Source organism: Pseudophryne corroboree, chromosome 6, assembly GCF_028390025.1.
Source record: "Pseudophryne corroboree isolate aPseCor3 chromosome 6, aPseCor3.hap2, whole genome shotgun sequence".
In the NCBI taxonomy this organism is placed as follows: domain Eukaryota; kingdom Metazoa; phylum Chordata; class Amphibia; order Anura; family Myobatrachidae; genus Pseudophryne; species Pseudophryne corroboree.
This window is the reverse complement of record NC_086449.1, coordinates 826,443,330-826,467,746: the sequence shown is the minus strand read 5'-3', so window position 1 is coordinate 826,467,746 and position 24,417 is coordinate 826,443,330. Positions and strand designations below refer to the sequence as shown.

The 24,417-nt window shown below is 50.7% G+C and overlaps 2 protein-coding genes across 6 annotated transcripts in view; both read right to left on the bottom strand.

Annotated features, from left to right (window-relative positions):
* Window positions 1-2,480: 2,480 nt before the first annotated feature.
* TUBA8 (tubulin alpha 8) lies at window positions 2,481-11,385 on the bottom strand. 3 transcript variants are annotated; one of them, XM_063929279.1, is made up of 5 exons: window positions 11,278-11,385; window positions 7,440-7,662; window positions 5,459-5,607; window positions 4,697-5,377; window positions 2,481-2,840 (listed from the first exon to the last, which is right to left on the bottom strand). In XM_063929279.1, the coding sequence occupies exons 1-5, from the start codon at window positions 11,278-11,280 to the stop codon at window positions 2,550-2,552; spliced, it is 1,347 nt and encodes a 448-aa protein (XP_063785349.1). In that variant the 5' UTR covers window positions 11,281-11,385; the 3' UTR covers window positions 2,481-2,549. The 3 variants fall into 3 exon arrangements, with proteins under 3 accessions (XP_063785349.1, XP_063785348.1, XP_063785347.1); XM_063929278.1 differs by having other exon boundaries at window positions 11,223-11,327; XM_063929277.1 differs by lacking the exon at window positions 11,278-11,385 and adding an exon at window positions 8,616-8,729.
* Window positions 11,386-11,495: 110 nt separating this feature from the next.
* The window catches only part of PEX26 (peroxisomal biogenesis factor 26), a 44,879-nt gene continuing 31,957 nt past the window's right edge, over window positions 11,496-24,417 (bottom strand). For all 3 annotated transcript variants that reach the window (XM_063929281.1, XM_063929280.1, XM_063929282.1), the window contains exons 4-7: window positions 16,785-16,925; window positions 15,999-16,306; window positions 15,761-15,907; window positions 11,496-14,256 (exon numbers count right to left, since the gene is read on the bottom strand). In XM_063929281.1, the coding sequence (XP_063785351.1) occupies window positions 14,159-14,256; window positions 15,761-15,907; window positions 15,999-16,306; window positions 16,785-16,925 (694 nt within the window). In that variant the 3' untranslated portion in view covers window positions 11,496-14,158. The remainder of the gene's footprint in view (window positions 14,257-15,760; window positions 15,908-15,998; window positions 16,307-16,784; window positions 16,926-24,417) is intronic.

Sequence of the window (24,417 nt, the reverse complement as noted above, 5' to 3'; positions counted from 1 at the left end):
TAGGATCTCCATCCCTTGTGCAACAAGTACAGTTTCACCATAGCCCTATTGCAACACTGTGGCGCTGTAGGAACTCTGAGCTCCAACATATATTGTCTGTGAAGATTGGGCAATTTCTTTAGGGATATGTAGAGAAAAAGTGATTATTCTTTGTGCAAATTCTATTCTTAATCATTTTCTTCATTGTCTTTTTCTTGCATAATTATTTTTTGGAATATGCATATATCTGTGATTAGATTAATTGAACTCTTGAATTATTGAATGTTCCAGTGTATTGTGAGCTGTAGCTAAACCTGATTTTCATGTTAGCATGTAAAGTGAATTTCATTCTTCATTGCAATCGTCTTCTTTCATTGTTATACAGGTTGAGTATCCCATATCCAAATATTCCGAAATACGGAATATTCCGAAATACGGACTTTTTTGAGTGAGACTGAGATAGTGAAATCTTTGTTTTTTGATGGCTCAATGTACACAAACTTTGTTTAATACACAAAGTTATTAAAAATATTGTATTAAATGACCTTTAGGCTGTGTGTATAAGGTGTATATGAAACATAAATGAATTGTGTGACTGTACACAAACTTTGTTTAATGCACAAAGTTATAAAAAATATTGTCTAAAATTACCTTCAGGCTGTGTGTATATGGTGTATATGTAACATAAATGCATTCTGTGCTTATATTTAGGTCCCATCACCATGATATTTCATTATGGTATGCAATTATTCTAAAATACGGAAAAATCCAATATCCAAAATACCTCTGGTCCCAAGCATTTTGGATAAGGGATACTCAACCTGTATTGTGATTATCCAATTTTTGCCATGTATCTAATAATACATTACTATCCAGAATTCTTTGCGGCATAATAAAGAAACTTCCTGACGGAGATTACGGTCATTGGACTCACTGTTTGCATATCAGTCTGTCCTCTCTGAACTCAGCCTGCCGGATCTGTGCCGGTGATGCAGCAGGACATGGTAGACTGAGAGCTTATCTTTTACCAAAGGAAGTGTTCATTTATTTCATGTTGCTTTTTTTGTTTGTTTGTTTTTTAATTCTGACACAATTTATTTGCTGGCTACCAACAAATATAAAGCATCCCCAGGATGTGTGTGACAGAGTAATCCAAAACCAGTTTCAAAAGTCAGCGCCAGCAGCGTACACTCGTAGTCAATAAACAAAGCCCAGGTCAAATGAGCATCAGTGTATAGAACCAAATCCAGGAGACACCGTTGCAACCCGCATTGATAGGAAATAGCTCAGGCCACAAACAATTCTCGCAGGATCCAATGAACACATCCCCGCATAGTCATAAAAGCCCAGCAACCAATGACGTGGTGTATAATCAGCGCCCCAGGTGGCCTGAGATGCGGGACTGGATGCCGGTGACGCTCTGTTCGCGAGCCGCCGCGCTCTTACGGTCACCTATTACTTTTATAATCAGAGACTTCATAGGAAATACATTTTGTGATTGAAATTACCAAATTTACTACTGGGGTTAAATTTACTAAGCGGCGGGTTTGATGTTCTGGTGGAGTTGCAGCGTTTTCCTGGCGAGATTCATCCCTCTGATTTACTAAATTCAAACCACTGGAATCTCTCTGCTTTACTAAGATCAAAAGCGCTGCAATATCGCCGACCAACCGCACTTTAGAATAGAAGTGGCTGTCTCAATAATTTCTTTACAGGTGCACTACAGGTTCCAGCAGGCCCTTTCTGCCTGGGAATGTTGGCGCTTGTGGTTCTCCAAGAACCAGTACGCTATGACAGCCTTTAAAATTGGGCATGACAGGGCTAGCTAGGACCTGTAGTGCACCAGTAAGGATGAATATTAATTCCATTATTAACCATAATTTATTAACGACCTTTAGTAAATGCTGCATTGTGGTCTTGGAACACGCCACCAATCTGCAGCAATGCACACCGGTTTGCAAACTCAGGACAAACTACTGCTTAGTAAATTTACCCCATAGCGTTTTCCCATCATAGTACAATGGGCATTTTTAGGTTTAACAATTAACCGGACTAAATACACCTTTGTGCCATTACATCCTCTACCTGGGGCGTTGGAGGGTGAATAATATAATATAACCCGAGTGTTATGGGGTCATAAGAGCTCAGGGACTTTGTCAAATCTAAACCGGGTCTTCTCATTTGACTTTACTAAGAGGGGGCAGCCAGCATGGAAAGTTTGGTAAAGTTACATACGTTTGATTTTTTATTGTACTGCTCGAGGAGTTTAACGTTGATCCAAAATGGAGAAGACACATGAAGACCACTTAGTAAGCACCCTGGTTATAACTGAACGTAGGGCCTCGGAAATACCCACCTGACCTCTAACACCAGGAGCCTTGTCCTGGCACTACGGATAGTTATGCCAGAATAAGTTGGTATTTGGATATTTTTACCAGTTCATATACGACTAACTCTAACAATAGTTTTTTTTTTTACAATAAACGTTCAGTCCATAGAGATAGCTTGCATAAGTTTTATTTGCAGATGAACTTAATCATCTGGATGACAACCTGAGCGTCGCATGGAATTTACACCTCGCCATCATCGTTTTCTGCAAACGAATCCATTCCGACCTCCTCGTAGTCTTTCTCCAGTGCAGCGAGGTCCTCGCGGGCCTCTGCGAACTCCCCTTCCTCCATGCCTTCGCCCACGTACCAGTGTACGAATGCACGCTTGGCGTACATCAGGTCAAACTTGTGGTCCAGTCGTGCCCAGGCCTCGGCGATGGCAGTGGTGTTACTGAGCATGCACACTGCCCGCTGCACTTTGGCAAGGTGCCCCTCGGGCACCACAGTGGGAGGCTGGTAATTAATGCCAACCTGCGAGAGGAATGAATAAATACAAAATCAGTCAGTGTTATAAACTAACTACCCTGTACTATAGCACATACTGAGTCAACGGTGGAATGGGCAGTTGTTCTGCAAATTAATTTGGTCTGGGCGGATAAATGGAGAATGAGGTTCAATATAGACAAATGTAAAGTGACGCACTTTGGGCCTAAGGGGGTCATTCCGAGTTGATCGCTCGCTAGCAGTTTTTAGTAGCCATGCAAACGCTATGCCGCCGCCCACTGGGAGTGTATTTTAGCTTAGCAGAAGTGCGAACGGTTCTATCATAGAGCGCCTGCAAAAAAAAATTGTGTAGTTTCAGAGTAGCTCAAAAAGTACTCAGCACTTCCGATCACTTCAGACTATTCAGTTCCGGATTTGACGTCACACACCCGCCCAGCGTTCACCCAGCCAGGCCTGCGTTTTTCCTGGCACGCCTGCGTTTTCCCGCACACTCCCTGAAAACGGTCAGTTGCCACCCAGAAACGCCCACTTTATGTCAATCACTCTGCGGCAACCAGTGCGACTGAAATGCATCGCTAGACCCTGTGCAAAACGACATCGTTCGTTGTGCCTGTACGTCACGCGTGCGCATTGCGATGCATACGCAGAACTGCCGTTTTTTAGCCTGATCGCTACGCTGCGAACAAATGCAGCTAGCGATCAACTCGGAATGACCACCTAAGAACAATCGGGCAGCCTATAAACTAAATGGGGAAAATGAAGGGATAACGGTAGTTGAAAAATATTTGGGTGTGCTCATTGATAATAAACTTGGTAGCAGTACACAATGTCAAAATGCAGCAACTAAAGCAAATAAGGTGTTAGCATGCATAAAACAGGGTATGGAGACTAGGGATGAGAGTGTAATTCTGCCGCTGTATAAATCATTGGTGCAGCCACACCTGGGATACTGTGTACAGTTCTGGGCACCTCTCTATAAAAAAAGATATCTTGGAACTCGAAAGGGTTCAGTGGCGAGCCACCAAACTGGTTAAGGGGTTAGAGGCACTGATGAATTATGAGGAAAAAGACTCAAAAGGTTAGATATGTTTACACTGGAAAAGAGGCGATTGAGAGGGGACATTATTAATATTTATTAATACATAAAGGGACAATACAAGGATTTATCAGACGATCTGTTTATCAAAAAAACGCAACATAGGACACCCCCTGAGGTTAGAAGAAAAAAAATGTCATACACAACGGAGAAAAGGGTTCTTCACAGTAAGAGCAGTAAGGATTTGGAATTCTCTGCCAGAGAAGGTAGTAATGGTGGATTCAATCAATAAGTTTAAAAATGGATAAGATAAATTCCTAGCTGAAAGAAATTTCCAAGGATACAGCACTTAATTAATATAAAATGTATAATACAGGTTGAACTCGATGGACATTTGTCTTTTTTCAACCTCAACAACTATGTAACTAAGTTCTGTCCCATGTTAATAAGCAATTACTGTTGTTTACTGTCCATCAAGGGGGATCAATACTGCAGCTAAAGAACACACATCCCACCACCCTATGGACTGTATTTATCATGGAGGCAAATGAGGTACATGTCCAGGGCAGCATAAAGGTAAGAGGGATCTGAGTAGACCAGAGTAAGAGCAACCATCTCCTGTTGGCCCAAGTGGCCACGTCCTCCATTGTCATCTCCTAGTTCAGTACCGATGGTAACAGTAAAAACCCTGTACTCCAGAAGTGAGGGGATCTAAATTAAGGGAGAGGACACCCATGTCTCGGGATACAAAACTGTTGTTCTGGGCTTATCAATGTTTTAGGAACCACTGTCATCAATGAGGCATACCCTAACCCCAGAGGCCCTTGGGTAAGTCCCAGCTTCTCACCTTAAATCCTGTAGGACACCAATCCACAAACTGGATCGCTCTCTTAGTTTTGATGTTGGCAATTGCCACGTTGACATCTTTGGGCACCACGTCACCGCGGTAGAGCATACAACAGGCCATGTATTTCCCATGACGCGGGTCACACTTAACCATTTGGTTGGATGGTTCGAAGCAGGAGTTGGTGATCTCTGCCACCGACAGCTGCTCATGGTGCGCCTTGTGGGATGAAATGATGGGCGCGTAAGTGACCAGAGGGAAATGGATGCGTGGGTACGGGACCAGGTTTGTCTGGAACTCTGTCAGGTCCACATTGAGGGCCCCATCAAAGCGCAAAGAAGCGGTGATGGAGGACACTATTTGGCTTATGAGCCGGTTAAGATCAACGTAACAAGGTCGCTCAATATCCAGGTTGCGTCTGCAGATGTCGTAAATGGCCTCATTGTCAACCATGAAGGCACAGTCCGTGTGCTCCAGCGTGGTGTGCGTGGTCAAGATGGAGTTGTACGGCTCCACCACTGCGGTGGAGATCTGGGGTGCCGGATATATGGCAAATTCCAGCTTGGATTTCTTCCCGTAGTCCACAGAGAGGCGCTCCATGAGTAGCGAGGTGAAGCCGGAGCCTGTGCCACCTCCAAAGCTATGGAAGATGAGGAATCCCTGCAGGCCAGAGCAGGAATCGGCCTGAAATATGAAAGGAACTCATTGTGAGACCAGGAACGGCTGCATTACTTCCCTCACCGTATTACGTAGCATGGCCCTTACCAGTTTCCGGATGCGATCCTGCACCAGGTCAATGATCTCTTTGCCGATGGTGTAATGGCCACGGGCATAGTTGTTGGCTGCGTCCTCCTTCCCGGTGATCAGCTGCTCTGGGTGGAAGAGGCTGCGATAGGCTCCAGCGCGGACCTCATCTGGGGACAGAAGAGCGGAGAGTCATCTTGGTTATCCAGCCTGGACCTCACAATAAGATTATCTACAGAACTCTCTCCACCCCGTCATGGTAAAAACAGCTGCGAGAATATGGGAACTACTGCCCGCTAGGACTTTAGGGCCTGATGCAGATTTGGACGTAGTGGCTTCCTTGGAAGCCGCAGTGATATCGCTGTACGGTGGTGCAGCAGGAGGCGTCTATTACAAGCAGACACCTCCTGCTGCAGCAGTGACCCCACCTGTGTGCTAGGATGCAGCATCGGAGGACTCACTCGCCATCGGAAGGCTTGCGGCAACCATGTTGCTGCACAAGCTACCCGTCGCAGAGGCCAGGAGACCTCTGTGCAACCTCGGAGATCTCTGGCCTCTTCCCATCCCCTACAAGGCGGCTACATGCCTCTGTTTGAAGAAACGGGCCCCGTCACTGCATCCAAAGGGCATCAGACTGTCACTCACTGACAGTCTGACGCTGTAGTGCGTCTGTCGTCGTAGAGCCCATTCATGCATGCGCAGAACGTGTCCCGTGTATGCGGAAAGCACAAATAATCGTTACTTTGCCTCATGAAAAGAAACTCCGTCCACATCTGAATTACCCCTTAGTGGGTTGCTCCTTTTTGGGACTCGTGATGCGATAGCTAATTAAATTAAATAAGTTACATATATGAGGCATTTTGGACGACTTTCTGCAAGAAGACTACAGACATGATACCACAGAGAAAACAATAAAACTCAACAGGCCAAACCGCCCATTGGGGGTCATTCCGAGATGATCGGAGCTGTGCTAAATTTAGCACAGCTACGATCATTCACTGACATGCGGGGGGACCCCCAGCACAGGGCTATCCCGCCCCGCATGTCAGTGCCGCCCCCCCCCCCCCCCCCCCGCAGAAGTGCAAAGGCATCGCACAGTGGCGATGCCTTGCACTTCAAGAGTAGCCCCCCCCCCACCCAGCAAACGCCTCTGCCTGTCAATCAGGCAGAGGCGATCGTAGCGGCACAACGGCCTTCTGGCATGCGCCGGTGCACGTGCAGTTCTGACCCGATCGCACCGCTGCGATAAACTGCAGCGTGCAATCGTGTCAGAATGACCCCCATTAACCGAAATTTACAGTCATTGCAATCTCTATGTAATGATTTGTATGCTCGTATTCTGCACAGTGACTCTGGGCCTAATTCACATCTGATCGCTTGTTGTGCGAAATCGCAAGGCGGACGATTAACGAACAACTGCGCATGTGTACGGATCATAACGAGGCCAAGCTGCGAAAAAAATCCTGCGCCGTTTTTGACTAGGCGAACGCAGGCTGATTGACAGAAAGCGGACGTTTGGGTGGTAACTGGCCGTTTTCTGGGAGTGTCAGGAATAACGCAGGCGTTCCCAAGCGTGGGCGGGTGTGTGACGTCAGCTCCGGCCCCGATCAGCCTGTTTGTATAGCACTGTAGGAGTAAGTCCTGGCCTGCGCACACACTGCACATAGTGGAAAAATAATTCGATGGTGAGTGAGTTGCAAACGGATTTGCAGCTGGCCCGCATATGCAAAGCTTTTCGTACGGCGTACGCAGACTTGGACGAGGCGTTTTTTCACTGTCTGGGCGGCGACTATCCGATCACAAACCTCTGCAAATTCACAGAGGAGCCATCAGGTCTGAATTATGCTCAATGTTTCACAGGATGGTAGCAGTACGACCAGTGCCACCTGCAGGTGATGACTGAGTACTGCACCCATAAAAAAAAAAAGACATTACAGGAGGCCTCTGAATGATTCTTTGTCAACAGGTGAGACATTCCCGTTGGGCTCAGGTGCTCGCTTACCTACTACCGACGGCTCCAGATCCACCATGATGGCGTGCGGCACGTGTTTCCCATTGCCAGTCTCCTTGAAGAATGTGGTGTAGGAATCATCGGAGCTGCCCAGATTCGCCTTATCCGACAAGGTGCCGTCCGGCAAGATGCCGTGCTCCAGGCAGAACAGTTCCCAGCAGGAATTGCCAATCTGCACGCCGGCCTGTCCGATATGCACCGAGATACACTCCCTCTGCACAGGGGGGGGGGGGGAGACAGAGATACAGTATAATCATAGGCGCAGTCTATGCTTTCCTTATAGCAGCATTTTTGGAGATTATGGGGCAGATGAATTAACCTGGAGAAGGCATAAGGAAGTGATAAACCAGTGATATGTGCAAGGTGATAAACGCACCAGCCAATCAGATCCTAACTGTTAATTTACATATTGGAGCTGATTGGCTGGTGCCTTTATCACCTTGCACATATCACTGGTTTATCACTTCCTTATGCCTTCTCCAGGTTAATACATCTGCCCCAAAGTGTAAGGGGCCCTACACACTCGGCGATGCGCCGCCGAGGTGCCCGACGGCCGATACGGCCGACGAGCAACCCGGCGGCGGGGGGGCAGTGACGGGGGGAGTGAAGTTTCTTCACTCCCCCCGTCACCCGGCTGCATTGAAGTGCAGGCAAATATGGACGAGATCGTCCATATTGGCCTGCATGCACAGCCGAAGGGAGACCAGCGATGAACGAGCGCGGGCCGCGCATAGTTCATCGCTGGAGTCTCCACACTGAAAGATATGAACGAGTTCTCGTTCATTTATGAACGAGATCGTTCATATCTTTCAGAATATCGGCCAGTGTGTAGGGCCTATATAACCATGTGTTAGGTAACCGCCAATTTCCCACCGCTGCAGTGTGCAATGTTACTATACAGTGATAAAGGGGGTACATATTATGCACACACTACAGAGTGCATGTATAGCTGTCACTCACACAGTACATATAACACAGGTGCAGTAGATACAGCTCCATGCCTGTATGCCGGATACACGGGAAGGTTAGAGTAGGCCCCAGGCTATAGGGGGCCTATTGCCCGAGGCCTGTCCTGTGCACACTGCAATAGCAGAACCCCCCTACTCTGGTCATGCTGTTGCGCAGCTGTCTCATTACACACACCCCCCCCTTCCCCCCACAACATACAGATTTGGTTCTGATCCCCCACATAGTGGGTGTAAAGCAGGTTCCTCTTCTCTCCACAGCAGGGGATTCCTGTCCAGCCGCTGCACAGACGCCTGGGAGGGCTGGGGGGGGGGGGGGATAGCTAGGGTCTAGTTTCAGGACTGAGGGCTATAAACAGCCACCAATGACACGGCAGGGAGAGACACAGTTCTGCGCTCCGTCAGCACAAGGATTGGGAACACGCTTGTTCTTTTGCGGCATTTCACTGTAAATGTGCTCAGTGACTCCTCCGCCCGCCACTTTTCCCGGCCACTCATTTATCCGCAGGTCTGTACTTATTATCCCGGGAGGCTGCTGCTATAGAGAGACTGCCACCTAGTGGCCACATTACCATGATAGATAACTTTTCCACCTGCTGTGATAGAAGGTAACTATGATTGAATGAAGTGATATTAGGTGCATATAATGCATATTGTATTCAAATGATGTCGCTTTTCTTTGTTACGTCCATTTCCCATTAATACATATCGATATAATGGTTCCACTAATTATATAATGTGACGTCTACGTAGTGTACAACTGGTCATCGGTATGTGTCACAGTGCAGGACTGCTGTGAAAAAGGCAAATTTATCAAAGGTATTGCAAACATTTCATCCTGCCAAAGGCCCTCATTCCGAGTTGTTCGCTCGCTAGCTGCTTTTAGCAGCATTGCACACGCTAGGCCGCCGCCCTCTGGGAGTGTATCTTATTTTAGCAGAATAGCGAACGAAAGATTAGCAGAATTGCTACTAAATAATTCCCTGCAGTTTCTGAGTAGCTCCAGATCTACTCCTAGACTGCGATCACCTCAGTCCGTTTATTTCCTGGTTTGACGTCACAAACACGCCCTGCGTTCGGCCAGCCACTCCCCCGTTTCTCCAGACACTCCCACGTTTTTCCCTGACACGCCTGCATTTTTTTAGCACATTCCCGAAAAAACGCTCAGTTACCACACGGAAACGCCCCTTTCCTGTCAATCACTCACCGATCAGCAGAGCGACTGAAAAGCGCCGCATGAACAACAGCAAATCTGCTAAGTTTTTAGTTAAATAACTAAGCGCATGCGCCCTGCGTACCATGCGCATTTAGCAACAAATCGCAGCATAGCGAAATTCGGCAACGAGCGAACAACTCGGAATGACCCCCAATGTATAAGTAGATTTACTTTATTGTGTGTGTGTGTGTATATATATATGTATATATATATATATATATATATATATATATATATATATATATAGTCCAATATTCTGCGTTCTGCTCATAGGGGGTAATTCCAAGTTGATCGCAGCAGGAATTTTGTTAGTTGGGCAAAACCATGTGCACTGCAGGGGAGGCAGATGTAACATGTGCAGAGAGAGTTAGATTTGGGTGGGTTATTTTGTTTCTGTGCAGGGTAAATACTGGCTGCTTTATTTTACACTGCAAATTAGATTGCAGATTGAACACACCCCACCCAAATCTAACTCTCTCTGCACATGTTACATCTGCCCCACCTGCAGTGCACATGGTTTTGCCCAACTGCTAACAAAATTCCTGCTGCGATCAACTTGGAATTACCCCCATAGGCTGCTGCAGGAGGACTTTGTTTGGGTCTCGCAGAACGAAGCTCATTAAAAAAGACAAAGAGAATTTAACTCAATGACTGCTGGATCCTAGGGGACATAACATTAGAAGCCACTCCGGCAAATCACCGTTTGCACCTGTAATTGCGTGTGAAGAACTCTGTGCCGTTGTTGATCTGTCAGGCGTCCACAGTGGGTATTACAATAACATAATTGCAGCAGATGGGGCAGAGGGAATAGCGGCGGCGGGGGTGGGGGTGGGGGGCTGGTGCCAGGAGGCCGAATGTCAGACCTGTAATAGGGAACTATTTGTAGAGCACATCTGAATGCTGTTAACCCCTTACAGTCCGTCCAACATTCTGATGATATTTATGCCGATGAATGAAACACAGCCGCATAGCGAAATAAATGGGAATGAATACTGCAGACTGGAAGCTCCTACAAGCAAGGCCCAACTTACGGCAATTGCGGCTCTTCAGTTGTAGTGGAACTACAAGTCTCACAATGTCTGTAGATGTCATGATGTGGAATTATTACACAATCATACATGTAACATCAGGGCTCCTGCTCCACGTGCCTGGCTGGCGCGACACCCGCTCAGGGCACAGTGTGAGGTTGACGGGTTGGCTAACATTGTACAGCGCCCACATAATGACAGAACTATTCTTATTTGAACATATTAATAATATGGAGATGGAAAGTGGAAGTGCTAGACGCATGGTATTAAAGAGTAAGAAGTACAGAGGAAAATTGCTGGTTGGGGAAACCACTAGCACAGGTCTGAGAGATGCTTTGGGGAAGCAGATATGAATGACCTCAGCCGAGGCGATGGTCTCCCAAACCTGTAGATGGATGACCAAAGCTTTGAGCATTACAGTGCGGTAGTCTAACCCACCAGGCCCCCCATGTTATAACGTAACAAGGCTATCCGAATCACAGAGACCTGGTGCCCAAGGCAATGGTACCCACTAAGAGATTACACACAATCCTTTTATATTTACTAGAAACCAGCAACTCCTTACAGACATTATTCTTAGTCCCGACGGATGGTGAAATAGGAAGGTGGGGGTTCCGTACCATTTCTGCGTGCGTTTAGGGGGTCTCTTGCCAGCAGCGGTTCCTAGAAGCTGCCTCTCTCTGTGTCCTGGCTACTCTGGCCCAGGGCAGGAGAGCAGAGGGCATTCCACACACACGATTTGTGACATCACAACACACAGCGGGCCTCACCTAGGAGGCACCTACCCCATGCCTCAGCTTGTTTCACCCGCCTCTATCAGTCATTTACCACAACAGTCTCATCGAAAAAAACACTTTATTTCAAAATAATAGTAAAAACAAATATATAGGCTTGCCATAATATCCCTTTAATCCGGAACATTGATGATAATGGTTTGATTCAGCCACAGAACCTGTGTCATTTATGAATGTCCTGGATTAAAGGGATATTAAGGCAGGCCTATTTAGAAGGGACACTGGTGGTTAATTACTTGTAAGCGTCAGTTGTTCACCTTGTTTTATGGCTTTGGAATCGCTGCGTGTGGCTACGAGAGCCCTGCGCAGCAGTCAGTCTCAGCCAGTGATATATGCAGCTCCACTCACTAAATGACATTAATGGCGGTTAGATCTCTGCCAGACGCGGCCGCGCACAGAAGATCCAGCAGGGCAGAGTTTGCACAATTAGGCAATGACAACATGAATGGTAAATGCAGTCACGATGTAACTGGACGACAATCCTATAATCCGGAACAGATGTTGTGCCCTAGCAGTAGCAGTTTTGGCGACAACTCATTGCAATTTGTGTCAATTAGGTGTGAAACGAGCCAACGAGACAGAAGAATAACATTTGTAAGGGCCCTGTTATCCGGCTACAGTCACACAGCGCAACCAGCGGCGCAGGAACATTTAGTGATGACAGCTGCTGCCCCACCGTGCAGAGGGACAGGGTTCAGTGTGAACAACCACAAGAGAGTGCAGCAATGTGCAGGAAGAGATGAATACACTTTTTTCTGCATTAAGAAATCCAAACGTTATACACAGTCCTAACGATTATGGGGGGTCATTCCGAGTTGATCGCTAGCAGAAAATGTTCGCTGTGCAGCAATGATGCAAACAACCGGAACTTCTGCGCATGCGCAGCGTACTTTCACAACGGCCGATGTAGTTTCACACAGGGTCTAGCGATGCTTTTCAGTCGCACTGCTGGCCCCAGAGTGATTGACATGAAGTGGGCGTTTCTGGGTGTCAACTGACCGTTTTCAGGGAGTGTTCGGAAAAACGCAGGCGTGCCAGGAAAAACGCAGGCGTGGCTGGCCGAACGTAGGGCGTGTTTGTGACGACAAATCCGTAACTGAATGGTCTGAAGTGATCGCAAGCGCTGAGTAGGTCTGGAGCTACTCTATAACTGCACAATTTTTTTTGCCGCCGCTCTGCGATCCTTACGTTCGCACTTCTGCTAAGCTAAAATACACTCCCAGTTGGAGGCGGCATAGCGTTTGCACGGCTGCTAAAAACAGCTAGCGAGCGCACAACTCGGAATGACCACCATGGTCCTGTACAGGGATAAATCAACAGAATAAGAAATAATTTCAATCAAGTAGTTTAAGTCATTTTAATGTAGTAAGACGGCACGCCATCACTGCAGTGTCACAGTCACTAGGGGACAATGACACATTGATGGTGGGGAACGATTAGTGGCAGAGCGTGCCGGGGAGGTCGCAGTGGCAGAGCGTGCCGGGGAGGTCGCAGCGGCAGAGCGTGCCGGGAGGTCGCAGCGGCAGAGCGTGCCGGGGAGGTCGCAGCGGCAGAGCGTGCCGGGGCGGTCGCAGCGGCAGAGCGTGCCGGGGAGGTCACAGCGGCAGAGCGTGCCGGGGAGGTCACAGCGGCAGAGCGTGCCGGGGAGGTCACAGCGGCAGAGCGTGCCAGGGCGGTCGCAGCGGCAGAGCGTGCCGGGGAGGTCGCAGCGGCAGAGCGTGCCGGGGGTTGTAGCTCAAGAACAACTGCAAAGTTGGTTTTAACAGTCTAAGTCAGGGCTGGCCAAACCGGTCCTCGAGATCTACCAACAGTTCATGTTTTCCAGGCCTCCTGGAGATCTGTAGAATTGTCAGTTAGGAATGAATGCAGCACATCTTAATTAGTAATGACTACACCTGTGCACCAGCTAGGTGGTCTGGAAAATGTGAAGTGTTGGTAGATCTCGAGGACCGGTTTGGCCAGCCCTGGTCTAAGTGGTCTACGTACTAAATCTTTGAGAAAGGGATAAAGTGGAGAGAGATAAAGTACCAGCCAATCAGCTCCTGTCATGTTACAGGCTGTGTTTGAAAATTGACAGCTGGGAGCTGATTGGCTGGCACTTAGTCCTGAAGACCCCTAATTCTTGCTATAATAGAACACACATGACATTTTGGAATGAAATAAGAGTAGCGATCTCTCTATAAAGCAGCCTGCTTATTATATGGGGATGATATTTAGCGCTGGTGACACAGAACCCCGACACGTCGGTGATAATGACACTTTACTTTCTCTAATGACACTTTGGGAGGAGCTCAGTGGATTAATAAATAAAACTAAAATGTACTTTGCACGGATGCGCCATTCCCCAGACCGCGGGAGCTGTAACGGTCCCACGCCGTACTTCTTACTCCGCCTACTACTTGGCAGAGCGGGCGGTACGGGAGCCATTGGGGATTCGGCAGAGCCATTGAGCGGCGCACTGTGACGCCTATATTCTCTGTTACCTCTCTAAGATCCACCAATACATTTGTTTACTCTATGTGCCGTTTATCCTTTACGTAATCCTTTTGTTCGTTGTATAAAGACTGAGGCCTGACGTATTCCTAAGGTCCAGTGACTGAGCCATCCCAGACATGTGCGCTACTCATCGCATGGCGTCACACGGGGAGGAACATCCTGGACATTCCCCCGTACATAGTCCCGGCTCGTTTCTGTGGCCAGAGGGGCATCAGAGCCGGTCAGTAGACGGATTCCGGAAAACACTGGTGACAATTTGGCGGAGTAATAGTAGCAGACGAGATACAGGACCCTTGGACATCGGGGAAGCTGGAAGACAACAAGTGACATGTCATTACATAATTCTTACATTTACAGCTCCAGCCTCCTAATTACATTATTTCCAAAATCCCTCCCTCCTCCCAACCGGTCCCACCACCCCAGAGGTGCACAGATACCCCAGAGGTGCACAGATACCCCAGAGGCGCACAGATACCCCAGAGGTGCACAGATACCCCAGAGACACACAGAAAGCTGAGTCTGGGGCATTGTGGAGACAAATGGGGGATAGGCAGGCTTCTGAGACACTGCAGACAGCACGAGGCGAATAATGCAGTGCCTCGTGTCTCAATAATCTGGAAATGGTTTACATTCATCCTACAAACACTGCTAAATCCTATATCTCCTATATCTGTGGGGAAGGATGTAGCTGAGGAATACCGAGAGATAATAATAGCGGCCTCTAACCTTTCACCCTTATTTATCAAAGTTTTCACTGATAATTATAATTTTCACCACTAATTTGCAACAAGGGTGGTCATTCCGAGTTGATCGCTAGCTGCATTCGTTCGCTGTGCAGCGATGAGGCAAAAAAAACGGCACTTCTGCTCATGCGTATGCGGCGCAATGCGCACGCGCTACGTAAAAGTACAACGAAAGATGTAGTTTCACACAAGGTGCAGCGACGCTTTTCAGTCGCACTGCTGGCCGCAGAGTGATTGACATGAAGTGGGCGTTTCTGGGTGTCAACCGACCGTTTTCAGGGAGTGTTCGAAAGAACGCAGGTGTGGCAGGAAAACCGCAGGCGTGGCAGGAAAAACGCAGGCGTGGCTGGCCGAACGCAGGGCGTGTTTGTGACGTCAAAACAGGAACTGAATGGTCTGAAGTGATCGCAAGCGCTGAGTAGGTTTTGAGCTACTCTGAAACTGCACAAAATTATTTTGTAGCCGCTCTGCGATCCTTTCATTTGCACTTCTGCTAAGCTAAAATACACTCCCAGTGGGAGGCGGCATAGCGTGTGCACGGCTGCTAAAAACTGCTAGCGAGCGATCAACTCGGAATGACCACCTATATGCAATGATCTACTGCCTGCGTGTACTGACGCACCCATGTGGGGGCCCTGATACAAGACCCTGGGATGTGTAAAAGTATACAGATCACACTAGAGATCACATCACTTTTATTTGTTGGGGGCCATGATATGTGTGAGTGGAGAGTGCCGGGGAGGGATCCTACATATCCCCCTCCTTGTACTTTTTTGCGATCTTCAACTCCAGTTGTACAAATACACATCTGACAATAAGACAGGAGGGAGCCGGGGGGGGGGGGGGGGGGGGGGGTTAAAGGGACATCTGTGACCTTAGAGCCACCTGTTCCCCATCACTGTTTATACCCTGTACAGCTGAATTCCCGATGAGGTGGGACGCTAGCTACAGCGATGTGCTAGGCTGTTAGTCGCACACATCCGCCCTATAGTCAGCGAGTCGCCGTTTACCCCTCCGTGCACACACTCGGCTATATAATGCCCCATCCGGCCCCTGTCCTGAGATCTGACCTGGATCCAAGCGCAGTACAATCACAGACATCAGCAGGAGAGCCAGCACGATCTGCCGGAAAGGGATCCTCCGAATCCACGTGGCCACCACGCTCAGGGCCCCATACAGCATCCGCGCAACCTGCAAAGGTCTCGCTTGTAGGTTTCCTGCAACACAAAACAGAGCGTGCAGCGTGGGAGCCGCAGACAACGGTGTCATCTGCAAACACAACGACGACACGGGAAGATGAGCCCGTACCTGTGGGACAGACGGACTGGCTCTGACCCGCTGTCTGGGAACCGGCCTCCTCTTCCTGCTCCAGGCGCCTCCTCTCCTCTCTCACGGCTGTCAGAGCCGCCAGCTGCTGCTGCTCGCTGAACACTAGCGGATCCTGGGCTAAGGCCTCTGCCTCTGAGAGGTGGCCGAGGGGGAGGAGGACTCTGTGGAGGTGGAGCTCGGCCACTCTCCCGTAACCCGGTGGCCGCCAATGGCCGTGTTCTTTAAGCCAATCTCTGCTCAGCTCCAGCATCACGTGGGATTGGCGCACTCTGCTGTAGAGCAGGAGGCTGTGGAAACAGACAAGAGAGACGGTTACAGGATGGAGCTAAGTTACAGACAACGCCCTCAGGGACGCCGGCGCTATGTCCCGCTGTGAGAGTATCTCCTGGGCACCGTATGAGAAGCTGGCAGCAGGACTGTACTGTAAGTAATGCCATCTCACACAGACCCTCCCGATTGGCACATGACAGGTGTCCACATATGCCGCAATGTGGACGGCCATTTAAGTGCCCAGCTGGCCTGCAGATTGCACAAAAAGACAGACTAATATCTTGTGGCGGTCCCTGGCACTGCGCCGGCAGTTTCTATCGCTACCCACATTGGCGCGGTTTGGCGTCCACATTATTTAAGGGTGATGAGATAAATAAAATCAATATTTCATGCAAATGGTGCTAAACTATACGTCTGTGAGAATCTAACCAGTAAATATATACACCAGCAGTGACCGCTGTAACACCCCTCCCCCCAAACCCCTACAGCCATTACCACATCTCCATGATATTGTGGGGCATGTCCTGGGGGGTCCGGTAATACTGTACAAGCCAGGGCAGGACCTCCCTCCATCGATCCATCTCAGCCAGTGCCTGGATTCCGATCACGCAGAGGGAATCCTTTACTTGCTTATCCCTGGGGACACAAATAAGACAGATTCATACGAATGCTTCATCTGCAGCGCACAACCGCAGGGTCTGCAGCGCACAACCGCAGGGTCTGCAGCGCACAACCGCACAGTGGGTAGGCAATTTATTTTTTGCATTAGTCTACATGAGGGGAAATTACAAAAAGGTGCAAAATCTCAGCAACCAATCAGAAATCAGCGTTTGGGCCTGATTCATAGATGGGCTCCGCTGCGTCTACCGGCAGCCACCCGTCTGAGACTTTATGCAAATAGCGCTACAAAGCACTTCCCGAATCCGGCCCTTCCCGGGTACTGCCATTTACATTATGAAAGGAGGGCTCTCATTGGTTGTTATGGTGTAAGTAGAGCTTTCAGCCATCTTAGTAAATAACAGCGTGTTTTGATCTTTAGATATATATATACCATTAGCGGTAGAAAGGGTCAGTGCCAGGATTGGCGGCACAGCGGGCAGCGAGGGGGTGAACGAGGTGAAGTGAATGTGACTGGCAGCTGCATTCACAATGGGCTGAAGTGCGGACGATAGATGGAGGGGCTGCTAGAGAGCAGTAATCAGAGGCGGCTGTTTTACCCTCTCATGCTGCCCACCAGGACACCCGATGCCAGTTACAGGTGTCCTCACAGTGGTGGGATAATGGGAAATGAATAGAGGACAGGGTAATATGACGTGATGCAAACCCAGATCTGGTTACACACCGTGTTGTGACATTCCCTGCCAGCAGCCGGGTGTCACGTTACACAATTATCAGCGCTCAGGCGAGCGTGGCGCAGCAGAGGTTTGTGTTTACTTGTTATATTAAACATTATCAGAGATGCCGACCTCACGGGACCATCTGTGAGACAACAGGGCCCTAATTCCACCGGTATAACGGCTGCCATGGAAACCGAGGGAGAGAAAACACACAGACTGTCCAATACCATGAAGACTAACAATTATAATGTTATACAAAATTCTACAGGTCCAAACTTTGCAAATGTACATTATTAAATCAGCTGGCTTGGCTTTAATGTAGAGGTGGAAGCAATTGACATAAAAAAAAAAAAAGATATTTTATCGCAGCTTGCAAAGCTGGATGAGTCTCATAACACGTTCAGCTCTGTGAGGGTAGTATATGTGCCTGGTTTACACCAGGAGAGAGCAGTAGTATATGTGCCTCGGTTACACCAGAGAGCAGTAGTATATGCGCCTGGGTTACACCAGGAGAGAACAGTAGTATATGTGCCTGGGTTACACCAGGAGAGAGCAGTAGTATATGTGCCTGGGTTATACCAGGAGAGAGCAGTAGTATATGTGCCTGGGTTATACCAGGAGAGAGCAGTAGTATATGTGCCTGGGTTACACCAGGAGAGAGCAGTATTATATGTGCCTGGGTTACACCGGGAGAGAACAGTAGTATATGTGCCCGGGTTACACCAGGAGAGAGCAGTAGTATATGTGCCTGGATTACACCGGGAGAGAGCAGTAGTATATGTGCCCGGGTTACACCAGGAGAGAGCAGTATTATATGCGCCTGGGTTACAGCAGGAGAGAGCAGTAGTATATGTGCCTGGGTTACACCAGGAGAGAGCAGTAGTATATGTGCCTCGGTTACACCAGAGAGCAGTAGTATATGCGCCTGGGTTACACCAGGAGAGAACAGTAGTATATGTGCCTGGGTTACACCAGGAGAGAGCAGTAGTATATGTGCCTGGGTTATACCAGGAGAGAGCAGTAGTATATGTGCCTGGGTTATACCAGGAGAGAGCAGTAGTATATGTGCCTGGGTTACACCAGGAGAGAGCAGTATTATATGTGCCTGGGTTACACCGGGAGAGAACAGTAGTATATGTGCCCGGGTTACACCAGGAGAGAGCAGTAGTATATGTGCCTGGATTACACCGGGAGAGAGCAGTAGTATATGTGCCCGGGTTACACCAGGAGAGAGCAGTAGTATATGTGCCTGGGATACTCCAGGAGAGAGCAGTAGTATATGTGCCTGGGTTACACCAGGAGAGAGCAGTAGTATATGTGCCTGGGTTACAGCAGGAGAGAACAGTAGTATATGTGCCCGGGTTACACCAGGAGAGAGCAGTAGTATATGTGCCTGGATTACACCAGGAGAGAGCAGTAGTATATGCACCTGGGTTACACCGGGAGAGAACAGTAGTATATGTGCCTGGGTTACACCGGGAGAGAGCAGTAGTATATGTGCCTGGGTTACACCAGGAGAGAACAGTAGTATATGTGCCTGGGTTACACCAGGAGAGAGCAGTAGTGTATGTGCCCGGGTTACACCAGGAGAGAGCAGTAGTATATGTGCCTGGGTTACACCGGGAGAGAGCAGTAGTATATGTGCCTGGTTTACACCAGGAGAGAGCAGTAGTGTATGTGCCTGGGTTACACCGGGAGAGAACAGTAGTATATGTGCCCGGGTTACACCAGGAGAGAGCAGTAGTATATGTGCCTGGGTTACACCAGGAGAGAGCAGTAGTATATGTGCCTGGTTTACACCAGGAGAGAGCAGTAGTGTATGTGCCTGGGTTACACTGGGAGAGAACAGTAGTATATGTGCCTGGGTTACACCGGGAGAGAACAGTAGTATATGTGCCTGGGTTACACCAGGAGAGAGCAGTAGTATATGTGCCTGGGTTACACCAGGAGAGAGCAGTAGTATATGTGCCTGGGTTACACCAGGAGAGAGCAGTAGTATATGTGCCTGGGTTACAGCAGGAGAGAACAGTAGTATATGCGCCTGGGTTACATCGGGAGAGAGCAGTAGTCTACGTGCCTGGGTTACACCAGGAGAGAACAGTAGTATATGTGCCTGGGTTACACCGGGAGAGAACAGTAGTATATGTACCTGGGTTACACCAGGAGAGAACAGTAGTATATGTGTCTGGGTTACAGCAGGAGAGAACAGTAGTATATGCGCCTGGGTTACACCGGGAGAGAACAGTAGTATATGTGCCTGGTTTACACCGGGAGAGAGCAGTAGTATATGTGCCTGGGTTACACCAGGAGAGAACAGTAGTATATGTGTCTGGGTTACAGCAGGAGAGAACAGTAGTATATGCGCCTGGGTTACACCAGGAGAGAACAGTAGTATATGTGCCCGGGTTACACCAGGAGAGAGCAGTAGTATATGTACCTGGGTTACACCGGGAGAGAGCAGTAGTATATGTGCCTGGGTTACACAGGGAGATTACAGTAGTATATGTGCCTGGGTTACACCAGGAGAGAGCAGTAGTATATGTGCCTGGGTTACACCAGGAGAGAGCAGTAGTATATGTGCCTGGGTTACACCAGGAGAGAGCAGTAGTATATGTGCCTGGGTTACACCAGGAGAGAGCAGTAGTATATGCGCCTGGGTTACACCAGGAGAGAACAGTAGTATATGTGCCTGGGTTACACCAGGAGAGAGCAGTAGTATATGTGCCTGGGTTACACCAGGAGAGAGCAGTAGTATATGTGCCTGGGTTACACCAGGAGAGAGCAGTAGTATATGTGCCTGGGTTACACCGGGAGAGAGCAGTAGTATATGTGCCTGGGTTACACCGGGAGAGAGCAGTAGTATATGTGCCTGGGTTACAGCAGGAGAGTATAGTACTGCATGCGCATGGGACAGCAGCTATATATATATATCTCCTATATATTTGGCTACATCTGTGACTCTGTGCCTGCCCGTAACGCTGGGCGGAGTCACAGTCACAGATCTACCAGAAACAGTCCCCTCCCTCAGCCCACCCAGTCTCCTCCCTGTCTCCGCCCACTCCCCTGTCTCTCTCCTCCCCGTACACTCCCTGCAGCAGTGCTGCCGGCTCCTGGTCACTGTACTCCGCGAGGCGGCTACCACATGGTGACACGCTGTCCCGCTGCTAACACTACCCCAGCCGCAGCACTGTATATATCCAGCCAGTACCCGGGGCTCCCGCGGCAGTAGCTGCTGTCACACACGTGCTCGGGGCGGCTGTAGCCAGATGATAATATTATTGCAGTCAGCAGTGACATACCTCCCAACTGTCCCGATTTTCGCGGGACAGTCCCGTTTTTTGGGGACTGTCCCGCTGTCCCACCCACGGGCCGCAGTGTCCCGCGGTGGGGGGGCAGTTGGGAGGCTCCGTTTCTCGCTGCCCTGCTTAGCAGAGCAGCGGTGAATAGACGCTGTGCGCATGCGCACATCGTCTATTCATTGGAGACAGGGAGAGGGGGCATGCCAGCAGCTCACAGAGCGCTGGGCATGCCCCTTCAGTGACGAAAACGGGGACGTGGCTCGCGATCACGGGTCCTCCCGCGAAGCCACGCCCCTTTTCGTAGGCCACGCCCCCTTTTCGGGAGCTTCGTCGCGCGCGTGTCACTCTTTCAAAAAGAGAAAAGTTAGGAGGTATGGCAGTGACATGGACGGGTTTCCTATCTCACCCTGCCTCCCGCCCCTCACCTATTGTGGATCATTAAATTGAATAGCCATTGACTACTCCTAGCCCCACCACTGCGTTACACAGGCGCCCTCGGGATTGGGAAGATATTCTCTCTCCCTCCTATGTCACAACACCGCGGCCATAGGGATCTGCTTTGTGGTGCAGTACTGTAAGTCCAGGATGTGACTGTTCCTGTCACTGTCAGCCGCACGGGCGACGTCACTGTGTGATGCAATGCTGCAGCAGTATTAATGTATTATTGTCATGTGACGTCACTGTGTGATGCAATGCTGCAGCAGTATTAATGTATTATTGTCATGTGACGTCACTGTGTGATGCAATGCTGCAGCAGTATTAATGTATTATTGTCATGTGACGTCACTGTGTGATGCAATGCTGCAGCAGTATTAATGTATTATTGTCATGTGACGTCACTGTGTGATGCAATGCTGCAGCAGTATTAATGTATTATTGTCATGTGACGTCACTGTGTGATGCAATGCTGCAGCAGTATTAATGTATTATTGTCATGTGACGTCACTGTGTGATGCAATGCTGCAGCAGTATTAATGTATTATTGTCATGTGACGTCACTGTGTGATGCAATGCTGCAGCAGTATTAATGTATTATTGTCCGGGTGACGTCACTGTTCTACCAGCTGCTGCAGTGTTGCTGTATTGTGCCCGGGTGACGTCACGGTGTGACGTTGCTGCTGCTGGCCACGTGCCTGGGTATAGTAGCTGTGCGAGAGACGTGTCTCCCAGGGAGTCGGGTGACACTGCAGCCGCTGACTGTAAGCGGGACTCTTACTAAATGCCTCAGTCTTGCAGCTGCCGCAGAGTTCAGGGGAAAATGCTACTATACAGTAGAAGGCTACTGACAGCCGCACTCGCCCCCCACCCACCCGTAGCACTAACACCCGCGGCCCCCCGCCCGCTCCCCCACCAGTAGCAACAACACCCACGGCACTCCCGCATGCTCCCCCACCAGTAGCACCAACACCCGCGGCCCCCCACCTGCGGCACCCACCGCATCCGCCCCCCACCCCTGCAGCCCCCCCGCGGCACTCCCGCCCCCAACCGTAGCTCCCACACCTGCAGCACTCCCCACCCGCGGCACCCCCGGCCCTCCCCCACCCCCATACCCACCTCTCCCCCCGCTACATCCCAGCACCCTCCACCCCACCCGCACCACCACCGAATATGCCCCTCCTGCACCCGCCCCTCCCCCATCCGCAGCACCCCTGCTCCTGCTCCACCAACTACGGCACCCACGGCACTCCCACACCAGCCTCTCCCCCAGCCCCCCCCCTGCTCCCAAGCCCCCACCCATGGCACCCCTGCCCCTCCCCTATGCACAGCACCCCCTCCCCTACCTGCACAACCCCCCCAACCGCACACGCAAAAGTGGCACCCTCGCACCCACCAAACCACACCACCCCTGCACCCACCCCTCCCCTCCCCCCCAACACCCACCCACCTGCCCCTCCACCACCCCCAACACCACCACAGCTGGCCCTCTCCAACTGCGGTAACCACACACCCACCCCTCACCCACCTACAGCGCCCTTGGATCCCCTCCCCCATCCGCCCCTCTCCTGCCCGCGCCGCATCCGTACCCCCATCACACCCCCGCAGCCGCTACTCCCCCACCCACAGCACCTCCGGACCCTCCCCCACCCCATCATCTATAGACACCTTCCCCCATTCGCGGACCTCCCCCGCCCCCAGCACCTCTGGACCACCACCCACAGCACCTCAGGACCCCCTCCCCCATCCACGGCTCCCCTGCAACCACCCACAGCATCTACATACCCCATCCCGCACCCACACCTCCCCCACCCGCAGCACCCCCCCCCCCCTGCAACCCCACCTCCCCCTACGCACCCCCACTACATCGGCCCTCCCCCACGCACAGCACCTCCAGACCCCCTCCTTCATCCACAGGCTCCCGTACCTGCCCCTCCACCACCAGCAGCATCTACAGACCCCATCCGCACCCCCTCACGCCCCCACCCCTGGCGCACCGCCCACAGCATCCCCACACCCACCCCTCCCCCACCGCCACACCCCTGCCCCTCCCCCACCCTCCGCAGCAGCACCCCCGGCCCTACCCCGACCACGGTATCCCCGCACCGGCACCCTCCCCCACCCACCGCCGTAATCCCGCACCCACCCCTCACTCATCCACAGCACCCACGGACCCCCTCCCCCATCCGTGCCAACCCCGCACCCGCCCCTCCCCTGGCTACCACACATCCAGATCACCTACCCCATCCAGATCACCTACCCCACCGCAACACCCCCGCACCCACCACTCCCCCAACTACAGCACCTACCCACCCGCATTATCTACAGACACCCTCCCCATCTATGGACCTCCCACACCTGCCCCTCCCCCACCCGCAACACCTCTGGACCACCACCCGAAGCACCTCCGGACTCCCTCCCCCATCCACAGCTCGCCCGCAGCCACCCCTCCCCCATCCACAGCATCTACATCCCCCATCCGTGCCATCCCACACCTCCCCCACCCACAGCACTTCTGAAACCCATCACCTAAGCTCACCCCCACTGCACCTCCAAACGCACCCACCTACATCGCCCCTCCCACACACACATCACCTCCATACCCCCTCTTTCATCCACATTCCCTCGCACCCACCCCTCCCCCACCAACAGCATCTACACTTCCCACCCGCACCCGCCCCTCCCCGCAGCACCTCTAGACCCCCTCCCCCATCTGCGCCCCCTCCACACCTCCCCCTCCCCCACACACAGCACCTCTGCACCCTTTCCGCCATCCGTGCCCCTGCACCCACCCCTCCGCCACCCGCAATACCTCTGGACCCCCTCCCCCACCCACCCCTCCACCACACGTAGCACCTCGGACACCATCTGTAGCCGCTACAAGGGATTCCCTGAATCGGGGTGATCAGCGGCACGTATAGGCACCTCACTGAACCCACCCCCTTTCCAAACCCCCCCCACACACACTGAACTTCTGTGAGTATAGTTGCTACCAATGGACATTGGATTAATAAGAAACACTAATGCTGTGGCCATTCTGTGTCTAAGCGACACTGC

Bases quoted from the DNA above. Each gene is read 5' to 3' on its own strand.
- TUBA8 (XM_063929277.1), bottom strand. From the start codon at position 8,639: ATGTGGGGGATCAGAACCAAATCT. The intron at 5,608-7,439 runs GTAAGCGAGCAC...TTCTGTCCCCAG, and splicing joins TCTGGAGCCGTCGGTAGTAG to ATGAGGTCCGCGCTGGAGCC. The intron at 2,841-4,696 runs GTGAGAAGCTGG...TTCCTCTCGCAG, and splicing joins GGTGTCCTACAGGATTTAAG to GTTGGCATTAATTACCAGCC.